The sequence below is a fragment of the Triticum urartu genome, chromosome 4A, assembly GCF_056163025.1.
Source record: "Triticum urartu cultivar PI428250 chromosome 4A, HENAU_Tu73, whole genome shotgun sequence".
NCBI lineage: Eukaryota > Viridiplantae > Streptophyta > Magnoliopsida > Poales > Poaceae > Triticum > Triticum urartu.
In genome coordinates this window covers 430,884,059-430,907,155 of record NC_141876.1, presented here as the reverse complement: position 1 = coordinate 430,907,155, position 23,097 = coordinate 430,884,059, and the positions used below count along the sequence as shown (strand labels likewise).

At 44.3% G+C, this 23,097-nt stretch overlaps 3 protein-coding genes across 4 annotated transcripts; 2 read left to right on the top strand and 1 right to left on the bottom strand.

The window, feature by feature from the left end:
- The first annotated feature begins 6,080 nt into the window (after nt 1–6,080).
- LOC125553915 (outer envelope pore protein 16-2, chloroplastic-like) lies at nt 6,081–7,160 on the top strand. Its single transcript, XM_048717564.2, has 6 exons — nt 6,081–6,397; nt 6,482–6,533; nt 6,646–6,717; nt 6,823–6,857; nt 6,955–6,988; nt 7,077–7,160. Exons 1-6 carry the CDS (start codon nt 6,275–6,277, stop codon nt 7,115–7,117), a joined length of 357 nt encoding a protein of 118 aa, XP_048573521.2. The 5' UTR covers nt 6,081–6,274; the 3' UTR covers nt 7,118–7,160.
- A 5,998-nt stretch (nt 7,161–13,158) lies between these two features.
- LOC125551924 (Peptide chain release factor 2) lies at nt 13,159–16,335 on the top strand. 2 transcript variants are annotated; one of them, XM_048715329.2, is made up of 7 exons: nt 13,159–13,568; nt 13,939–14,151; nt 14,283–14,384; nt 14,548–14,685; nt 14,911–15,215; nt 15,513–15,666; nt 15,903–16,335. In XM_048715329.2, the coding sequence occupies exons 1-7, from the start codon at nt 13,218–13,220 to the stop codon at nt 16,035–16,037; spliced, it is 1,398 nt and encodes a 465-aa protein (XP_048571286.1). In that variant the 5' UTR covers nt 13,159–13,217; the 3' UTR covers nt 16,038–16,335. The 2 variants fall into 2 exon arrangements, with proteins under 2 accessions (XP_048571286.1, XP_087374644.1); XM_087518518.1 differs by lacking the exon at nt 13,159–13,568 and adding an exon at nt 13,668–13,805.
- A 318-nt stretch (nt 16,336–16,653) lies between these two features.
- Nucleotides 16,654–18,485, bottom strand: LOC125551925 (putative glycosyltransferase 4). Its single transcript, XM_048715330.2, has one exon. The coding sequence runs from the start codon at nt 18,232–18,234 to the stop codon at nt 16,891–16,893; it is 1,344 nt and encodes a 447-aa protein (XP_048571287.2). The 5' UTR covers nt 18,235–18,485; the 3' UTR covers nt 16,654–16,890.
- Between the last annotated feature and the right edge of the window lie 4,612 nt (nt 18,486–23,097).

The window sequence follows — 23,097 nt, the reverse complement described above, 5'->3', positions numbered from 1 at the left end:
ACTAATTAAAAGCATTAAACCACATATAAATAGAGGCTAGATGAATTATTTATTATTAAACAGGAGCAAAAAGTAAAGAACAAGAATAGGATTGGGTTGCCTCCCAACAAGCGCTAACGTTTAACGCCCCTAGCTAGGCATGATGATTTCAATGATGCTCACATAAAAAATAAGAATTGTAACATAAATAGAGCATCATGAAGAATATGACTAGCACATTTAAGCCTAACCCACTTCCTATTTACAGAGATTTTGTGATCAAACAACTTATGGGAACAATAATCAACTAGCATAGGAAACTTGATATTATTGCAATTCCTACAAGCATATGTTTCTCCCTCATAATAATTTTCAGTAACATAATGAATGAATTCAACAATATAACTATAACATAAAGCATTCTTTTCATGATCTACAATCATAGAAAATTTACTACTCTCTACATAAGCAAAATTCTTCTCAATCGGAATAGTGGGAGTATCATAAGAGACTCGAATAATATAAATTGTTTCCACACTAAAAAAGTAATGTTCAAAAAAGGGGTAATCATAATCATGACAAGTTTTATAAATATAATCATCACTACTTTTTATAGCATACGTGTCCTCACAATAATCATCATAAGTAGCAACTTTGTTCTCATCATAATCGATTGAAACCTCTTCCAAGATAGTGGAATCATCACTAAATAAAGTCATGATCTCTCCAAATCCACTTTCATAATTATCATAATAAGATTCAACATCCTACGAAATAGTGGGATCATTACTTCCTAAAGTTGACACTCTTCCAAACCCACTTTCATCAATATAATCATCATAAGTAGGAGGCATGCTATCATCATTATAAATTTGCATATCAAAACTTGGGAGACTAAAAATATCATATTCATTAAACGTAGCATCCCCAAGCTTGGGACAAACATTAATTGCAGCAAATATATTCTCAAAAACATCATCTTCATCAAAAATAGCATCCCCAAGCCTGGGCCTTTTCATATCATAAGCATAATCACTCTCATCATCAATAGTATGGATAGCACCAATAGTATAGCAATTATCATATTCTTCCAAGCAAGTGCCAAAAAGATTTTCAAGATCATAAGAAGTATCATTATCTTTCCAATCATAATCATCACAACAAGCAATAGGCATAACGAGATCATCATCAAGTGCATCATCTTCCACAATTATATTTTCATGAGGCACAACAGTAATAGGAGCAGCATTATTTGGGAGAGATATCTTTTTTTACCTCTCTTCCTTTTTCTTTTCTTATTCTTCACCACATCATGTGTGGGTTCAATCCTCTTTTTGGAGCTCCTTATTAATGAGATTGGTTGAATAGAAGGCTCCTCCTTGTTACCTGATTCATCATAAGAAATAATAGGAGGATATGGGGAAGTCTCTTCCCTTTCATTAGTATTCTCTTTATATTCTATTTGTTTTCTTTTCTTTATGTAATTGGCAATATAAGGATTTTCAATACAATTCACATCACAATACATATAAATTTCTTCTAGATCAATATCGAGGAATTTCTCGAGGTTATATTCTGGAATAATCTTAGTTTGACGTTTCATTTCTTCATAACCCAAAAGCAAACTAAGTTCATTATAATGTGCAAGGGAAATCAAGTCATCACAATTTTTGGACATGATTCGATCATGAAACAATTTGCATTTGATATTTAAATGACCATGTTCATTGCAAAGTTCACAAGTATGGCTAAGAAATTTTAAATTTTCAGCACTAACATTTAGCCTTTCTTGCAACCATTTAGTTTCTAAGTGCTTATGCCTCTTGCAATATCTATATTCCCTATTTGGTGTGTACTTGCAACCCCAATGCACTCCACAAAAATTGACACGTTTATAGGAGACATTTTCATCATAACTAGTGCAATCATCATTAGTACTATGGATATTCAAGGAGTTCATACTAACAACATTGCAATCATGCTCATCATTCCAAGATTTAGTGACAAACATTTTAATGCATTCTTCTTCTAACACTTTGGCATAATTTTCCTTCCCATCATACTCACGAAAGATATTAAAAACATGAAGCATATGAGGCAAACTCAATTCCATATTTTTAGTAGTTTTCTTTTATAAACTAAACTAGTGCTAAAACAAGAAACAAAAAGATTCGATTGCAAGATCTAAATATATACCTTCAAGCGCTAACCTCCCTGGCAACGGCGCCAGAAAAGAGCTTGATGTCTACTACACAACCTTCTTATTGTAGACGTTGTTGGGCCTCCAAGTGCAGAGGTTTGTAAGACAGTAGCAAATTTCCCTCAGGTGGATGACCTAAGGTTTATCAATCCGTGGGAGGCGTAGGATGAAGATGGTCTCTCTCAAGCAACCCTGCAACCAAATAACAAAGAGTCTCTTGTGTCCCCAACACACCCAATACAATGGTAAATTGTATAGGTGCACTAGTTCAGCGAAGAGATGGTGATACAAGTGCAATATGGATGATAGATAAAGGTTTTTGTAATCTGAAAATATTAAAACAGCAAGGTAACTAATGATAAAAGTGAGCACAAACGGTATTGCAATGCGTTGAAACAAGGCCTAGGGTTCATACTTTCACTAGTGCAAGTTCTCTCAACAATTATAACATAATTGGATCATATAACTATCCCTCAACATGCAATAAAGAGTCACTCCAAAGTGACTAATAGCGGAGAACAAACAAAGAGATTATGGTAGGGTACGAAACCACCTCAAAGTTATCCTTTCCGATCGATCTATTCAAGAGTCCGTAGTAAAATAACACGAAGCTATTCTTTCCTTCAATCTATCCTAGAGTTCGTACTAGAATAACACCTTAAGACACAAATCAACCAAAACCCTAATGTCACCTAGATACGCCAATGTCACCTCAAGTATCCGTGGGTATGATTATACGATATGCATCACACAATCTCAGATTCATCTATTCAAACCAACACAAAGTACTTCAAAGAGTGCCCCAAAGTTTCTACCGGAGAGTCAAGACGAAAACGTGTGCCAACCCCTATGCATAGGTTCATGGGCGGAACCCGCAAGTTGATCACCAAAACATACATCAAGTGGATCAATAGAATACCCCATTGTCACCACGGGTATCCCACGCAAGACATACATCAAGTGTTCTCAAATCCTTAAAGACTTAATACGATAAGATAACTTCAAAGGGAAAACTCAATCCATTACAAGAGAGTAGAGGGGGAGAAACATCATAAGGTCCAACTATAATAGCAAAGCTCGCGATACATCAAGATCGTACCACCTTAAGAACATGAGAGAGAGAGAGATCAAACACATAGCTACTGGTACATACCCTCAGCCCCGAGGGTGGACTACTCCCTCCTCGTCATGGAGAGCGCCGGGATGATGAAGATGGCCATCGGAGAGGGATTCCCCCTCCGACAGGGTGCCGGAACGGGTCGAGATTGGTTTTCGGTGGCTACGGAGGCTTATGGCGGCGGAACTCCCGATCTATTCTGCTCTCCAATGGTTTCAGGATATATTGGTATATATAGGAGGAAGAAATACGTCCCGTTTCTTCCCTTACGTACACCCCAAGTCTTCTGGATTGCTTCCGTTCCAAAAATAAGTTCCGTGAAGTTTCAGGTCAATTGGACTCTGTTTGATTTTCTTTTTCTGCGATACTCTAAAATAAGGAAAAAAACAGAAACTGGCACTGGGCTCTGGGTTAATAGGTTAGTCCCCAAAATAATATAAAAGTGTATAATAAAGCCCATAAACATCCAAAACAGATAATATAATAGCATGTAACAATGAAAAATTATAGATACGTTGGAGACGTAGCATAAGTCATGTCCACTTCTGAAGATTCAGTAATCTCGTCAAGCTGTATTGTCCTCCCACTTACTTCTTTAGCGAGAAACTCTTTCTCGAGAAAGTGTCCATTCTTAGCAGCAAACACTCTGTCTTCAGACTTTTGGTAGAAGGAATACCCCAATTGTTTCTTTGGGATAACCTACAAAGTAGCATTTGTCTGCTTTGGGATCGAGCTTATTTGGCTGTAAACGTTTTACATAAGTCTCGCAACCCCAGTCCTTGACTTCGCACACGATTACTTTGGGCAAAACATCAGCAAATGTTGTCCCTATAACAGACAATTTATCTGGGTCGTGTGTGATCGACCCCCCTATCGCCCACCTTAGCAAGGCTATGGTTTGAAACTTTGTTCACCGAAAAGGGGTAAATCCATTTGCATATGAGTTAACTGCACTAGGGGAGCTTTGTCCGCACACAACCTCTAAAAATGGAGATTTCTGTAGCACGTCTATGTCATCGTAAAACCCTACTATGTCAAGGAAAAGTGTCAAATCCAGAGGTCGTGTGATGTAACTACTTCAAGATGATGGTGAACTCTTTGCAATGACCCTGGTATTGTCCTTGTTGAGCATATTGACAGTTCTTCCATTCCAGTGGATGCAATCCAGGGATTCGATCATACCTGGAAACCCTCTTAATTCTCCAAGTGACATGCGCCTTTTTGTGTTTGCGGCAACTGGTTCTCTCAAGTACTCTGGTCCTCCCGGACCATTGTAGTAGCAAATCTAACCATGGCCTCTAAGCACGTGCTCTCAGACATCCGAAGGTCCTCATCCCATTTAATTTGCGGATGTGCCATAGGCAAGCATTCTCATAGCAATCACGCACTTCTGATAACCAGATAACCCAAAGCAGCCAATAACATCCTTTTTCGGTTTGAAGTAATCATCATAGGCCATCATACCTTCATAAATGTGTTCAAGCTTCAAACACATGTCGCCATATCTGGAATTAGCGTCAGAAATAGGGCTCAAATAGCATGTTGGGGGCAAAGTAGGCATCATACAGATTCATATGCCCTCGTGCCCTATTTTGATTCAACAGTCGATGTCCCTTTGTTGAAATCTTGAAGTTGAGTACATACTCCTCCACAATCTCTGTTTCTTCAAGAATCCTCCTCACCAGCCGTTTCATCGCCATATTCCTCATCATCCGACAAAGATCCATGAACTCGGCGTAGAAGTACTCCTTGTCTGAATCCATCATGTTTGTTTCAAAGTAAAGAACGAGAACACCAAAATATTTGGCGATGACATTTGAAACACTTGCCAGGCATGTTGTCAGTCATGGACAACGATAGCAGCGCGGAGGGTACCTCGTCGGCGGTTCGATCCAGATATGAAGGCATGGGCCAAGGCAGAAACACTTGGCTGGAGCGACAGAGCACCGATAAGACTTGGACGCGGTCCGGGATGGTACGACATGGGCGGCGGTCTCTCAGAGCATGCATAGAAAGTGCAAAAGAGGGACACTAAAAAAAACGACAACTCCAAATGGAATTTTGGATGAGCCAGAGTTGTCATAGTTTGACGTGACACACGTTCAGACCCTCCCAAAGCTCTGTCAATTTGGTTTCGGTTGAAGAAATTCGGACGTTCGGAACGGTCCGGACATTTTTATACTTCACATTGGTTGTATAAATTGTCCGGACCAATCGACCCAAATATTTACACGTGATTTGATGGTCAATGTTGTGGTTGATGTTTATATAGTATAATCTAATCTGTTTCACTTTCACCGTATTAGCCGGATACTAGTGATTCTAGTAGTTTGTGTCGTCGAGTCATGGATATAGAAAGCAAGAAAATACAATGTAGTATTAAAAATTCTTGTTTGAATTGAGGGTAACTCATATGGTTAGATTTCTTATGATGAAGTCAATCCGAAAAGTTATAGATTTGACAATGATGTTTGCATTTTCTTTATTTATCTCAGACTTTTTGAAGATGTTCGTTACAAGATATCTGCGATTACTTCATCAATTTTAAAATATGATACCGGTCAATATCTCAAACATACTCATATGGGTACATATGGATGAATGAGTATACCGCGTGTACATGAGCATCCGCGTTTGTACGTCAAAAAATTTTGGTGCGCCGAAAAACAGGCCAGACGTGGGATTGAACAGATACCGTGAATCACGAGCGCATGTTCCAGAAGAGCGCCACGAGTAACCGCGAGAGGCCACGCGTCCGTGGCGCTGGCATACGTGTCGCGTCCGGTTCTCAGGTTCTGGTCGTCTCGCTGTCGATCTGTTCCGAGGCGACTGGTGCTGCACTGCTCCCTACCTCGGGCTTCAAAGAATCAAAGTTCACTCCCTCGTTTGCCACCATTGTACTACACGCATAGCTTGCAGTGCTTGTGCATTTCTCCGTAGCTTAGCTTGGCTAGCAGAGCAGAGGAAAAGGAGCAAAGATGAGCAGCCACGAGACGCGCAAGTTCGTGGACGAGGTGCGGGGCCTGGAGAAGAACTGGATGCTCGACCTCGGCCACCCCCTCCTCAACCGCGTCGCCGACAGCTTCGTCAAGGCCGCCGGGGTACCCATTCTGCTATGTACAAGTACTACATTTGCTCCAGCGTATGATGCGTAATTTGTGAAGATAATACTCCTGCCGTGACAGATCGGCGCGATACAGGCCGTCACGCGGGACTCCTACTTCATGGCCATCGAAGGTAACAAACCATTCATGCCAGTGCCATTAGTACTATATATACTACTCCGGCTGCCGGACTGTGTAGAGGGCTCACTCTGTTTTGGTCCTGGGTTAATTTGCTGCTGCTGCAGGCGAGTCTGGGGGCACCGGAGCGGTGTCGGGCGCCACCGGCAGCAGCAAACGGACGTTCCCAGACCTCAATGGTAACTCCACTTTTCACCATCGGAACTAATTGCCGATTTGATTTGTATTTACTTCAGATTGATTCACGTATGTTTCCTTCTCTTCTCTTTTTTGACTGGAAAAAGGAGGGACGAGCAACAGCAAGTCAGCGGAGGCCATGGTAAGCAAGCAACGCCCACTTCTTGCTACCAAGAACACCGCCATTTTGGCACTGTCAATCCTTTCTCCTTAATAATGTTTTCTCTTGCTCTTCTCAGGTGAAAAGCGTCAGCAAGGAGTCGTTCCAGTGGGGTAAACAGTGCTCCCCTTATAATTTTGTTGATGTTGTTGCTGGTTCTTGAGGTTGCCGAGCTTTGTTAACGTTGCACACTCGATGCAGGGCTCGCGGCTGGGATGCACTCCGGCCTCAGACCCTGGTGAACAGCAACGCCATAAAAAATTGAAAAAAGATCTAATGAATCTGATCTTTTTTTTTGCAAGCAAGATGAGCATCTGTGTGATGTTCGTGCAAAATTTGATGATGTCCATATAAAATTTGATGAAGTTGAGACATTCTAAGAGCGTGTGGCAAAAATGACAAAATCGGATGTGAACAGTGCTATTTTCGTATGTTTCTACAGACCTGATTTTTTTTTGGCAACAAGCTCCTCAAATGTTCAAACTTCATGAAATTTTACACTGTTTTCGTATGTTTCTAGAGACCTGATTTTTTTTGGCAACGAGCTCCTTGAATGTTCAAACTTCATGAAATTTTACACGAAAATCAAGCATTTGAGCATCTTCAATCAGAAAAAAATTGATATCTTTTGAATTTTTCTTAAGCACGTGCGCTCTCATGTTGTTTTAGTAGGCTTCCTTGGCGTTGCGATGTTGTAATGAGAGAAAAAAATTATGACATTTTTTTGTTTGGCATGAAAGCTTTCAATCTATTTATTTTAATTATGATAGTACAAACAATATCAATGGGTAATTATAAAAATTACAACCGCGTCCAGATCGCGAGCGACTACAAGCACTGAAGCAAGCTGAATGCATGTCATCATCATCATCTTTTCTTTGCTGGAGCTGGACAGAACTTGTAATAAAAAGTCGGAAAGTTGTTGTTGCCAACATCATCATCCTTCCTTTGCTGTAGCTGGACATAACTTGTAGTGGAAAGTTAGAAAGTTGTTGTGCTAAGGCATATAGGACCAACAAACTAAAGCAGCAACAATCATTGAGGAAGAAAGCCATAGACCAAAAGGATTAAATACCACACTTTCTAACTTAATAACCATGACACATACCTAAATAGATCCACGTTCTTTATTTTAATTTATTTATTTCAACACATAGTATCCCATTGTATTAATTTATTTGATAAACTTAACTTTATTTCATTATTTCAACACATGGTAACCCATTTGTATTAATTTACTCGATGAAGAAGTTGTAGATTAGAAGAATCAAAACCTATAAATACCACACTCCCTAACTCAATAACCATGACTTAAGACCTAAATAGTTTCACGTTTCTTATTTCAACACATGGCATCTCATATGTATTAATTTATCCACCTTTGGACGGTGATCTTAGTGATCACACAATTATAACATGTTTGAATGTCAGTCATATGGCATCTCTATCGACATAAGATGAGAAATATGCTTTCTTTTTTTGTGAGGTTTTAACGAGGCGTGCATGTGTGATTATAAATACTGCATCCATAACGAGCACGAGGACAAGGCCATCGTAGCCAACAGGCACAACAAGGAGGAGGAGCTTGGGGTGATGGGCGTCAGCTGTAGCGCGAACAACCACGTGAAGCAGCTACTTGGAGACGGGATGAGGAGATGTGGGCTACTTGGTGGCTGACAGCGGCGAGGAATAGCCTGCCGCCGACGCCGCTACTTGGAGACTGGACGAAGAGAGGTTGGCTACTTAGTGGCTGACTTGTCGGTGCCAACAGCATGGCTGACATGGTCACTAGCTTACTTGACTTGGAGGCCTGTACACTATCATTGGCTTGGGAAGAACCGTCGCCGAGAAGCTATTGGTGCTCACAAATTGTCGTTATCGCCTTCGCTCACAATACGTCGTAGGCGATGCCAGTCAAGAGACGCCTCCGCCTTCGCCACCCTTGCTCACGACATATCAAACTAGGGATTGGGTTAAGGAAAAGAGGATTGGGCGGGCTGGGTTAGGTCTTGATGGGCGTGTTAGAGAGAGTGAGAGTGATCTAGGTGGGTTGATGGGCTGCAGCCTGTGGTGTGTTCCTGTTGGGTGCATCATGCATGCTATAACACTGACATTATTGTGTTTAGCGACATTTAGCAGCGCCAACAGCGCACTTAGAGCATCTCTAGCAGATCCACTAAAGCCCCCCCCCCCCCCCCCGGTCTAGAAAATTGCGGCCGATATGCGGTTTTTACCTTGTTTTACAGTCCAAACAGGTACCGCATATCAACCCGGTCCAGAAAAAAATATCGAGGGACCCAGATATGCACCCCTCTACTGAGCGGTATCGGGGACATTTAGGGTTAGCCCCCTTCCCATCATCCACATTTCGTCTCCTCCGCCGCTAGGCTTAGCCAATTCCGGCGAGTACTTTCTCGCTCCTCCTCTCCTTTTTCTCCGTTTCTGGTAGATCGATGGCCAACGAATCCAGCCACGGCCGTGGAGGCCACGTCGATGCGGGTGGAAGCTGTGGCACCCACGTCCATGCACCGTTGAGCAAGCATGCCTGCCACAACACAGAGGCTGAAAGCTCCAACTGCGTCGTGGTGACGGTCTCCACCTCTAGCGACGATGAGCACGAGGCACGACAGACGTGGAGATCGATGCAAGGCGGGACCGCACCCGGCTCTACCGGAGTGGCGAGCGAGACACGCGGCCAGCTTCGACGTGCTCAACAAGCTATGGCGGTCTATGCGCATCAAGAAAGAGGTGTTTGATAGATGGGGAAATACTTACTATCAGTAGGCTGATAGGAGGCCAACGTCAGGCCAATCGACGACCGTCGATTCAATAGAGATCTGATGGTCACATATTGTGCTCCAGATATTGTTTTTAGAAAACAAAATCCCTCGGCCAGGAACTACCTACCCACAAACCCCGCACGGAACTTCTGCCTAATTACTCTCCTCATATCTCTCCCGATTCCACTCCCCGCCAGCCACGCACCTCCCAGATCCTCTTCTCCCCCGGCCTTGCACGCACCTGCATCTCATCGTCGTCGAGCAGCACGACCACTTCACCGGCCACTTCCGTCCCATCCACCGCGCCGGAGCGCCACTCTTCCGTACATGCAGCGGTGCTCATCTCCAGCCAAGGTGGCCGCTGGTGTGGTTGCCTAACCATGCTCCCGGAGGATCACTACATGCCAGGAGGATCAGAAGCCATAAGAATCAGCACGCATCCCTTTTGGATGTTCCTTTTTGCCGAATTCTTTGCGTCCATGCAGGTACTATTTATTTCTTTTTGAAACGGACCAGGTACTATTTTGAGATTGTATGAGTATATGCTTTCAAATTTCCATGGATACGTATTATATTGCTTCTACCTGACATACAATTCCCTTCATACATACATAGCTGTAGTTCTTGACCAATGTTCCAAAAAAAACTGTAGTTCTTGACCGTGTATAGTTTGTTTCATATGTTTCATACATGCGCTTCTACACTGTGTTCAGCTTGCTTCATTTGCATGCTTCGTAATGTTTTGTAGGCGTTGTGTTCGAACTCAATTCAAACAACTCATTTTGTAATTTCTGCAGGGTTGTCAACAGCGGAAGAACATGCCATGCCGATGTGAGATCAATTTGGAAGCAAATTAGCGTGTCACACACTCAGTGGCCACATGTCAAGATTGTTGGCCCCTCAATGGCGTCGACGCTCGCCGACGTTGACACCATAGATTTGTGGGAGAAATGAATGTCATCAAGACTAGGTCGGACATGGTTGGATGGAGCATAGAGGGGAACTAGAGATTAGGAAGCACGATTTGTGTTTCGAAGCATTACTTCGATGTGATTAATTTCATCATTCATTGTGCTTCCACATGATTTCTTTGCGAAGCAACTGTTTTCATTATACATCAAGATTGTATCAATTGCAATTACTAATTGGTTGGAAGAAATTTTGTAAGTGATGGAAGCACGAGATTGATGCTTTTGAAACAAGCAAAAAAAATGCTTTTCTTCTAGCAATGCGTCATCATTCATGTTGTGCTTCCATGTGATTTCTTTGCGAAGCAAAATTTTCTTTATTTGAAGAATATCATGTCACATGCGATTTTATTACTATTTGGTTGAAAGCAATTTTATAGTTGATGGAAGCACGAGACTGATGCTTTTGAAACAAGCGGAAATATGTTTTTTTTAACAATGCGTCATCATTCATGTTGTGATTCCACGTGATTTCTTTGCGAAGCAAATTTTTTTCTTTATTTGAAAATATCGTGTCACATGCAATTTTATTACTATTTGGTTGGAAGCAATTTTATAGTTGACGGAAGCACGAGACTGATGCTTTTGAAACAAGCGAATATATGTTTTTTTTAATAATGCATCATCATTCATGTTGTGATTCCACGTGATTCCTTCGCGAAGAAAATTTTTCTTTATACTAAAAGATTGTTTTCTTTGCAATTTCATTACTAGTTGGTTGGAAGCAATTTTATAGTTGATGGAAGCACCAGGTTGATACTTTTGAAATTAGTCAGAAAAATACCTTTTTTTATTTTGAAGGAAACAAATCACTGTTTAGTTGGATGAATTCTCTAGTCGATGGAACAGTGCTTCCGGCACAAAAAATTTGTTACTAGGATATAGGTTTGGAAGCAAATATTAGAAACGAAGCTGGAAGCAAATATTCACTGTCATGCTCATGCTTCCTTGACCGGGGAAGGATCAATTAACGTACTCAGCGCATAATTAGTGGCGGACAGAGAGGTTAGCGGCAGGAGAGGACATGCTACGGGATCAGTTACCAGAAGCACGTAATTAGTGGAGGAAAGAGACAATTCAACGCCTGACTCGTTCCTACTAGATCGGACGAATATCATTGTTTTAATCCTAGGGTCACCGACTAGTCTGATAAAATACAACATAGCAGTAGTTTGATAGATTCATCATGATCACTGAAGCTACATCTTCTAGATCATGTCCAGTTACATTTTGCCAAATTGTACTTAATTAGAATGACTTGTTTATGGACAAACCACATAAATACTTTAATTTTTAAGGCACTTTGACTCATCGATCGAGGGATAGAGCCAGAGTTGATAATATCCAAATACATGAATTTTACTGAAAACACTCCATTCTTGGTTAGTTTTCAGCAATGTTTTAAATAGCGGGCTATGACATTTAACGGCAACCCTTAGTCAGCTATAGCTGGGCTATAGCGGCAAATTGTACATGAAATCATTTAGCGGTAACATCCTCAAACAGCTATAGCGGGGCTATAGCCGGCTCTTTAAAACTATGGTTTTCAGTGCAATTGGTCTGGCTGTTGAGAAAGGTTTACATCCATCAATCTTCTTATAAGATGGAGCCAAGCTTTCCAACGGTTCCCTGCTAAAGTCCTCTTGAATTGAATATTGAGAGGGTTGGACTGTAATACTGTTACAACGTAAGCATCTCTACGCTGAACAATATTATAGAGAGAAGGATATTGGATAGCTAGAGACGTCTTCCCTAATCATGTATCCTCCATATTCGCAAAAAAAAATCATGTATCCTCTCAGAATTTCGTGGTAGTATCATTTCCAACGATAACTTTTATCCTGTGGAAGAAGTCTGATTTCACTCTCATCAACCCTTTTCAAAATGGTGCTCAGGTGTCGCGCTGCCGCCGTCGAACACATTGCTGCACAGTGCACGATGACGAACGACAAAGAAGGTGCTCAGGGCCGTCTCAAAAGCCACCAAGAAAGGAGCACTAGCTCGCATGGGCGTTGCGCAAGTCCGCGGTCAAGCACTACCTCAACTACGTTGAGTGAGCACGGTGGCAAGAAATTCCGGTAAACTAGGGTTAGGGGTAGGTCTCCGTTAGTACGTAATCCTTTCATATGTTAGTATGAACTATGTTTTTTTTCCCGGAAATAGTATGAATTTTGTTTGATGAACTCGTCTTCGTTTGTGAATTTTGTTTGTGATGAACTGACGCATTATCCCACTGAGCAAATAATGGTGTGAAATAATTTTTCGAATTATCCAGTACGGTTTTGTGTATCTGTTCCGCGTGATGAGTTTGCAACCCGTAAAACCAGTTTCCAGATTTTAAGGGCTCTTTTTTTTTAGGAAATTTAAGGGCTCTTAGAGCCATAGGGAGCAACTTTGCTAAAATATAGCGTGTTTCTTCTAGATAGTGACGCACAGCGAAATACGGCGCTGTTTTTTTCTTTGGCCAAAACACATTTTCCATCGTGAGGCGCCTTCTGCACAGCGAAAACGTCTTCCGTTATTCCGGTTCATCCAACATAAGACATACTACGAGCTCCTCCCTCCCCCGGCAGCCAGCGTCGGAGTAGACGGGAATGGCTTCCCGCCTCATAACCAGATCAACGGCCGCGGTCCTCCTCTCCCACCTCCGCTCCAGGACGCCGAATCCTACCCACCACCTCCTCACACATGGAGCTGCCATGTCCTCCCTTCTGGGACCCACTCACGGCCTTCCTGCCACCGCCAGATCACGCCCCCTCCTCGAGCCGACTCGGTGGTTCTCTTCGCCGGCGCCGGTGGTGGAGGCGCCGAGGACGGTTGACGGCCTGACTGTGGACTCTATTGCCGACAAGGGCTGGACGATCCTCGCCGAGGCCGAGAGCGACTGGCGCAGCCACGCCGCCGCCGTCGCGCAGTCCATCAGGCTCATTAAGAAGCGTCTCAAGGTCCAATCTTGTACGACACTTGTTGCTCTCTGTCTTCCGTACTCCAAATTGATCAGGGCGTTGGGTGTTATTGATTTGTAGTGTTGGGATGTGCATCTGATGTGCTTGTTTCTCTCGGGCATATCGACAAACACCTACCGTTCGTTCTCAGGTGCACGCGTATGTGTGTGTGCTCGTGCAGCGATCTCTGTTCAAGCACATTTTTGCATAGTTCCAGGCAGGGTGGCGCAGGATCAGGTGTTGGAATATGTTTGTGGGGACTTACACATTTTTGCATAGTTGCTGGTAGAGTGGCTGTGGATAGGTGTTGGAATGTGTTTGTGTGTACTTACCGCTGTAAGCTTCTTGAATTGGGTTTTAATTTTTGCAGTGGAAATGGTTACTGGAGAGGTCGAAGCAGTTGGCTGTGGTATTGGAGAAGCCAGACCTCTGGGAGGATCCAGTTTTTGCTGGGAATGTTAGTCGTGAACAAGGCGAGCTCATGGGCAAGATTAAGTCAGTGAACCAATTCGAGCAACAATTGATGGAGCACATCGACATGTTGAGGCTTGCACGTGAAGAGGGTGACAATGAACTCGAGACGGTGAATACATTGCTTCTTTTACATAATTACATTGTATTGAGCTCCAAACACACTTACATGGATCTTTGCTGGAACCCCTCATGGTGCAAACTAGCTGCTTATTTTATGGCCCGGTTAACTGTCCTGTGCAGGAATCCATGCGAGCATTGGCCGATATGAGAAGAGATGCAAAGGAGAAAGAACTCAATGCATTGCTTTCTGGAGATAATGACGTTTACCCTTGCTTCATTGAGGTATGCTCTTCACATTATCTTAAGCAATTCTTATTTCTTAGTGCAGTGCTCACTCTATAACTCTGTAGTCTGTACATTAGCCCGAAAAATTGGAACAGTAATGTTTCTTTTAAGCTTCATAGTGATGTTATTTGTGGCATTCCTTGCATGATCCCATAACCAGGTCCAAGCAGGAGCCGGAGGCGTTGAGAGCATGGATTGGGCTGCCATGGTTATGAACATGTACAGATCATGGGCTCAGAGACGGGGATACAGAGTCACTATAATAGAAGAAATACCTGGTGAACTAGCAGGAATCAAGGTTTGCTTGTTTTATTTTTTTCATCACTTCACACCACTCAATCCGGTCAGTTCACCACTTAATGCATAATTAGTGTCAGTTTTATCCATTTCTAGAGATGAAAACGAATGTGAAATCAAGTCATGTGCACATTAAGCTCTCATTTATTTTTACTGTCTGTTAACTTTTCATTTGAGGCCGATTTTAGCAAACTGTTGATCTTATACTGAATACCTGCTATTCCAGAGGGCTACTATCAAAGTTGATGGTGAGTATGCATTTGGATATGCGAAATCTGAAATAGGAGTTCACAGATTAGTGCGGATTTCTCCATTTGACAGTGGAAAGCGGCGGCACACTTCCTTTGCTGCTGTCGCTGTCATACCTATTCTTGGTGAGGCCTCTAGCCGATACCAGATAAATGAATCGGATCTTCGGATAGAACGCTTCCGTTCTGGTGGACCTGGCGGCCAGCATGCCAACACCACAGAAAGTGCTGTTAGAATTGTGCACATCCCAACTGGTACAACGGCAACTTGTCAAAATGAAAGGTAGTTTTCATGCGTTTAGAATTCAAATATTTAATCATAGCTCAAGAAAAATATAGTTATAAATCTTTTGAATATAACCAGCACTGTTATCATATGCTCCCTCTGTCGGGAATTACTTGCTGTAGAAATGGATGTATCTAGACGTATTTTAGTTCTAGATACATCCATTTTTATTGATTTCTGCTAGGAGTAATTCGGGACGGAGGGAGTATCTCTTAACTGGTAATCAATAGGGACTTCCTGAATCCTTTGCTTGAGTAGAACATATGTGTACTAACTTGTTTAAGAAAAATTCAGGTCACAACATATGAATAGGGCATCAGCAATGGCGGTGCTTCAATCTAGGTTGGACCAGCTTGAGATTACCCGTCAAGCGCAGATGAATGCAGAGCACACGCAATCACTGTCTGAAATAAGCTGGGGAAACCAAATAAGATCGTATGTGCTACAGGTGAGGCTTCCATTTTTCAAGATTAACAAGATTAGGTTAACTTCTTTGGCAAGGATAAACTTAGAACTTTAGCTTGCTTTATCTACTCCGCTGCATTCATCAGCTCTTTTACATTGTTTGCGTCCTCACATGCTGTTGATTGAGAATCAAGAAAGAAGCTGCACCGTACAAACTTTGCCATGCAACTACATTGTTCATATGGTCAAATATCAAACTGATGTTTTCCTTTTTTGTAGCCATACCGTATGGTCAAAGATCTCCGGACAAACTATGAAGTGTCTGATCCCGATTCAGTCCTGGAAGGCGACCTGGATGATTTCATACTGAGCTTTTTGTCATTATCATTGGATAAAGTTGATGAAAGTGTCTGAACACAAACCATGTCTATCATGTATTGTTAGCACCAGCAGACTGTGACAGTGCCCAACTGACAGTAAGAGGGGCTATTATTTTCTTTACTACACTGACAAATACAATGGACATCTTGAGTGGCGAAAGGTGCGGAATAACTGTCAAGCGCAAAAACCAGAGCTAGTTTCCTACTTTACTAGTACGAATGTTCTAGTCTATATCTTGGTAGTTAGGGAAGGTAATGTAACGGAAATGTGGTTGATCAGAGAGGCAATATAATGAAACTATGATCGATTGTTGGCCTATATTTTCATTTTATATTGCTGTTGCGAATGGTGATCGAACAGTCTTTATTCCAGTTCTACATGCTACAGTCAATCCCCTGCAAATATTGTGTTACAATTGCAAGGAGGTGCTGGTAGTGATCTGACTTGAAACAAAATTTGATTTGTCAGGTTCGGTGTCTGGGATAAGGTGCCATTTTTTTTGCTCATGTTCAGATGCATGGAGGCGACCATATACAGTATTTTCTTGTATTGTACTTCATAGTATCAGTACTTACAGTATTCATAGTGCCACTCTGCTTACCAAAGTAGTAGTTTTTTCTTTTTTTCTTTTTTGCATTGCCGTCTGAAATAAGCTGTAAGCTTTCTGTTGCTCTTGCTGGAGATGAAGAATGAAGCATGCGTACGAGTGAACGCAGCAGCATCCATTTGAATGCTACTGACATGACTTACATTTCACAATGGTGGCTACAGCTACATCTTACATAGTCATAGAAAAATCTTGTCTGTAAAGTAGGACGTGTTGCGTGTTTTGATCTCTGCACGTTCATATCCAAACCAATCCAAGGATCGAGTTGATCACTAGACACTAGGGTTTGGCGGCCCTGAACTCTGGGTGCAGGAGGCGGCCGATCTGCTCGTCGTCGGCGTCCAGCGGCCGCCCGGTGTCGTTCCTGACGCGCCGCACGGCCGTGGTGTTGAGCGACTCGTGCTGGAACCCGTAGAGGCCGAGTATCTGGTCGTCGGCGAAGTTGAGCGCGCGCTCCATGCCCTGACGGCACCGCACGGCCCCATAGCTCGCGCTCTGCTCCCCGCACGGCTTGCACCCGACGAAGTGCGTCACGAGCGGCCAGCGGTCGTCGCCGAGCCCCGGCCGCCCCTTGCTCCGCATCTCCTCGTACCGGTCCACGATCCCCTCCCAGAACCCGTGCAGGAGGTAGGAGCTCTCCAGGAACACCTTGCCGCCCCACCTGCCGCGCTCCGTCACCAGCAGGTACACCAGCGCCGACTGGTCGTCGGCCTCGTAGGCCGCCCGGTTGGACAGCGCCGCCGCGAAGACCCTCCCGTACCTGTCGCGCACCGGGCCGCGCGGCCCCATGCGCGCCCACGCGTCCAGGAGGTCCAGCGACCACTGACAGTTGCGGATCACGAAGCTGCCGGCGTTGGTGCCCAGCCAGTTCTTGGCGCCGTACACCGCGTCGTCCCAGCCGTGGAGCAGCAGGTTGTGCCGCGCGTACTTGCCCCACGGCGGCTCGAACAGCATGTCCGTGAACACCACGTCCGAGTCCACCCACCAGAGGAGCTCCACCTCGGGGTGCGCTACCATGAGCGCGCGCAGCAGCGGCAGCTTCGTCCAGAACCCGTTCATCTCGGCGTCCAGCACCGCGTTGCTGTAGAAGATGTCGAAGCCGTGGACGCGGCAGTAGTCCGCCTTGTTCTTGAACGCCCGGAGGAGCACGTGGTCGCCCTCCGGGTCCTTGCACCGGCGCGGCGACGAGCCGGTGACCACGAGCACCCGGGGCCGCTCCGGCGCGACCAAGGCCGGGAACCGAGGGTGCGCGGCGAGCCAAGCCGCTCTGCGGGCGTCGTAGTCGGACACGTTCGGGCCGAGCGAGTACGGCCGGTCGGTCAGCTGGCGCAGCGGCGGGAGCTGCTGTTGCTCCTCGCTGGGAACAACCGCCACCGCCGTCGCTAGCGCACTGGCCGGAGCGTCACGGTCGCCGTCGCGCGGGGCGTACTCGATGCGGATGCGTGGGAGCGCCAGGTCGGCCGTGAACAAGAAGAGCGCGCACGGCGCGACGATGAACATGACGATCGGGATGATCGGGACGGCGAACAGCAGCTTCTGCCGTGCTCGCCTCTCGGCCGACACTTGCTGCTCATGCTGGCCGCCGCCGTGCTCCTCCGCCATCGCCGAGGACGGAAGAGGCATGCATGCGCTAGCGGCTGCACTCTACGCGCTCGACTACTCTATGTATGACTATGACGCTGCACCACCCCTGGTTAAATCAGAGAGGCGATGATGTGTTGGGTTTGGAGGTTCCGTTGTTTCGGCGAGGGCGACTGGCGCCGGCTGGTGTTGGAGTCTTTGTGAATGCCTGCCATAGAAGAATATGCTCCTGTAGTCCTGCTGATTGCAAGTAGTTGTGCACATGTAAAAATGGTAGGTGCATGTGCCCGAAATGGCGCACAGGACACAAGACACACCGCTTGAGCAATGGTAATAACCCGTATTTTCCGCGTTGACAGCAAATGCTGCCTTTGCAATCTTAGCTACTCCAGTTTTCATTGTAGCGATCTCGCCATGGCGTTTCGTATATGGAATTATCAATTAGCCGGCGGGTTCCGAGAGGAAACAACACTCATGGTCTGCCATGTCGCCATTTGTCCAGCACATAGGGGCAGTGTGGTTAGCTTGTTCCATGTGACGTGCATGCTAATTAATTTGTCCGAAATTGTGTGCAAATGGTACTTGATCTATCCATAATATATTGTCTCCCAAATGAAGTGATCATATGCTGATAGCTCCAGCTCAACAGTTTTTTTAGGCAATCCAGCTCAACAGTTGACCTGTTGGATTATAGATGGGCTTTCGTCATATAGGACAATAATCCCTAATTAATCTCTAAGGCCCATTTAGATGCATGATAAGTGATGAGAAATTTAGTACCATATTGCTAATGGAGTGAGAGTGGGACCTCTTTATAAGTGCTCTACCACATGCCATTGCGAGCTTGGAAAAAGAAGTTGCACACGCGCGCTCCTCCTCTTCCGCCTGCCACTTCTGGCGATCCCATCCCGACGACCACATGCACGGTTGGTCGAGAGAGTAGGTGCCTCCAGAACCCTGCCGTTCGAGATCCTGCCCGGGAGAATGGCAATAAGGTTTTTGAGGAGCGTCTCGACGCGACTGCTCGATCCGCCCCCATCTTCATCCTCCTCTGCTTCCACTACTTCCCCTGCATCGACACCATGGTCGAAGACGCCGCCGCTAAGAAGAAGGCCATGGACGATGCAGAGGCTGATGCTGCCGCCGCGTTAGCCTGGCCAACCGGCGGGTATAATCTGTTCATCCCTCGTTTACTTATTCATGCACTAGCCGTATATGTTGTGTTCATAGATGCTTCGATTCTATATACTGTACGTGCTCACATGCTTAGGTATCGGTATGAGTTGCATATCGTATTTGCCATGCTCACCGTTTACTTGTGGATTGGTCTAATAAAAAATGTGTTGATCTTTCCAACAATCCAAAAACCTTACTTTAGGCACTTTTTTTATTCAAGGCTTTGCAGCTACTCTGAAACCGAAAAAGTTTATCAGAACGCATTTTAAGCGTTGACAGACAAGGACCGCATTGTGGCTCACAGTGATGAACGTGCTCTGGGTTGGTGATGTGTCTCCCACGGAAACGATCTCCTGAACAAGAGAAGGGATTAAGGGAGGCAACAACCATTTTGTCGGAGCAGTTCTGAGTGTGATTGAAGACAAGTTAGTTGACGCATATATTCATTGCCAAAAACTTGTGGGATGCGCTCGAAGTTAAGTTCGGCGCAACCGATGCTGGAAGCAAACTATATGCCATGGACCAGCTCCATGATTACATGATGGTTGATAACCATTTTGTACTAGACCAGGCTCGTGATCTATAGTGCATCGCTAAGGAGCTGTAGTTCCTAAAGTGTGAGTTACCGAATAAGTTTGTCGCGGGTTGCATTATTGCAAAACTACCTCCTGGATGGAGGAACTTGTTGGGGAACATAGTAATTTCAAAAAAAATTCTTACGCACACGCAAGATCATGGTGATGCATAGCAACGAGAGGGGAGAGTGTTGTCTACGTACCCTCGTAGACCGGAAGCGGAAGCGTTAGCACAACGCGGTTGATGTAGTCGTACGTCTTCACGGCCTGACCGATCAAGCACCGAAACTATGACACCTCCGAGTTCTAGCACACGTTCAGCTCGATGACGATCCCCAGACTCCGATCCAGCAAAGTGTCGGGGAAGAGTTCCGTCAACACGACGGCGTGGTGACGATCTTGATGTTCTACCGTCGCATGGCTTCACCTAAGCACCACTACAATATTATCAAGGATTATGGTGGAGGGGGGCACCGCACACGGCTAAGAGAACGATCACGAAGATCAACTTGTTGTGTCTAGAGGTGCCCCCCTGCCCCTGTATATAAAGGAGCAAGGGGGAGAGGCCGGCCGGCCCTTGGGGCGCGCCAAGGAGGGGGGAGTCCTCCTCCTAGTAGGAGTAGGACTCCCCTTTCCTAGTCCAACTAGGAAGAGAGAAGGGTGAAGGAAAGAGAGGGAGAGGGAGAGGGAAAGAGGGGCCGCGCCCCCCTCCCCTAGTCCAATTCGGACTCCACATGGGAGGGGGCGCGCCACCTCCTGGGCTGCTGCCCTCTCTCTCCCCTCGGGCCCACTAAGGCCCAATACTTTCCCAGGGGGTTCTGGTAACCCTTCCGGCACTCCGTTTTCTCCGAAATCACCCGAAACACTTCCGGTGTCCGAATATAGCCGTCTAATATATCGATCTTTATGTCTCGACCATTTCAAGACTCCTCGTCATGTCCGTGATCATATCCGGGACTCCGAGCAACCTTCGGTACATCAAAATATATAAACTCATAATGAAACTGTCATCGTAATGTTAAGCGTGCGGACCCTACGGGTTCGAGAACAATGTAGACATGATCGAGACACGTCTCCGGTCAATAACCAATAGCGGAACCTGGATGCTCATATTGGCTCCTACATATTCTACGAAGATCTTTATCGGTCAGACCGCATAACAACATACGTTGTTCCCTTTGTCATCGATATGTTACTTGCCCGAGATTCGATCGTCGGTATCTCAATACCTAGTTCAATCTCGTTATTGGCAAGTCTCTTTACTCGTTCCGTAATACATCATCCTGCAACTAACTCATTAGTTGCAATGCTTGCAAGGCTTAAGTGATGTGCATTACCGAGAGGGCCCAGAGATACCTCTCTGACAATCGGAGTGACAAATCCTAATCTCGAAATACGTCAACCCAACAAGTACCTTCGGAGACACCTGTAGAGCACCTTTATAATCACCCAGTTACATTGTGACGTTTGGTGGCACACAAAGTGTTCCTCCGGTAAACGGGAGTTGCATAATCTCATAGTCATAGGAACATGTATAAGTCAAGAGAAAGCAATAGCAACAAACTAAACAATCAAGTGCTATGCTAACGGAATGGGTCAAGTCAATCTCATCATTCTCCTAATGATGTGATCCCGTTAATCAAATGACAACTCATGTCTATGGTTAGGAAACATAACCATCTTTGATCAACGAGCTAGTCAAGTAGAGGCATACTAGTGACACTCTGTTTGTCTATGTATTCACACATGTATTATGTTTCCGGTTAATACAATTCTAGCATGAATAATAAACATTTATCATGATATAAGAAAATAAATAATAACTTTATTATTGTCTCTAGGGCATATTTCCTTCAGTCTCCCACTTGCACTAGAGTCAATAATCTAGTTCACATCGCCATGTGATTTAACATCAATAGTTCACATCACCATGTGATTAACACCCATAGTTCACATCGACATGTGACCAACACCCAAAGGGTTTACTAGAGTCAATAATCTAGTTCACATCGCTATGTGATTAACACCCAAAGAGTACTGAGGTGTGATCATGTTTTGCTTGTGAGAGAAGTTTAGTCAATGGGTCTGCCACATTCAGATCCGTAAGTATTTTGCAAATTTCTATGTCAACAATGCTCTACATGGAGTTACTCTAGCTAATTGCTCCCACTTTCAATATGTATCCAGATTGAGACTTAGAGTCATCTGGATCAGTGTCAAAACTTGCATTGATGTAACCCTTTACGACGAACCTTTTGTCACCTCCATAATCGAGAAACATATCCTTATTCCACTAAGGATAATTTTGACCAATGTCCAGTGATCTACTCCTAGATCACTATTGTACTCCCTTGCCAAACTCAGGGCAGGGTATACAATAGGTCTGGTACACAACATGGCATACTTTATAGAACCTATGGCTGAGGCATAGGGAATGACTTTCATTCTCTCTCTATCTTCTGCCGTGGTTGGGTTTTGAGTCCTCAACTTCACACCTTTATAACACAGGCAAGAACTCCTTCTTTGACTGTTCCATTTTGAACTACTTCAAAATCTTGTCAAGGTATGTACTCATTGAAAAACTTATCAAGCGTCTTGATCTATCTCTATAGATCTTGATGCTCAATATGTAAGCAGCTTCACCGAGGTCTTTCTTTGAAAAACTCCTTTCAAACACTCCTTTATGCTTTGCAGAATAATTCTACATTATTTCCGATCAACAATATGTCATACACATATACTTATCAGAAATGCTGTAGTGCTCCCACTCACTTTCTTGTAAATACAGGCTTCACCGCAAGTCTCTATAAAACTATATGCTTTGATCAACTTATCAAAGCGTATATTCCAACTCCGAGATGCTTGCACCAGTCCATAGATGGATCGCTGGAGCTTGCATATTTTGTTAGTACCTTTAGGATTGACAAAATCTTCTGGTTGCATCATATACAACTCTTCTTTAATAAATCCATTAAGGAATGCAATTTTGTTTATCCATTTGCCAGATTTCATAAAATGCGGCAATTGCTAACATCATTCAGACAGACTTAAGCATAGATACGAGTGAGAAACTCTCATCGTAGTCAACACCTTGGACTTGTCGAAAACCTTTTGCGACAATTCTAGCTTTGTAGATAGTAACACTACTATCAAC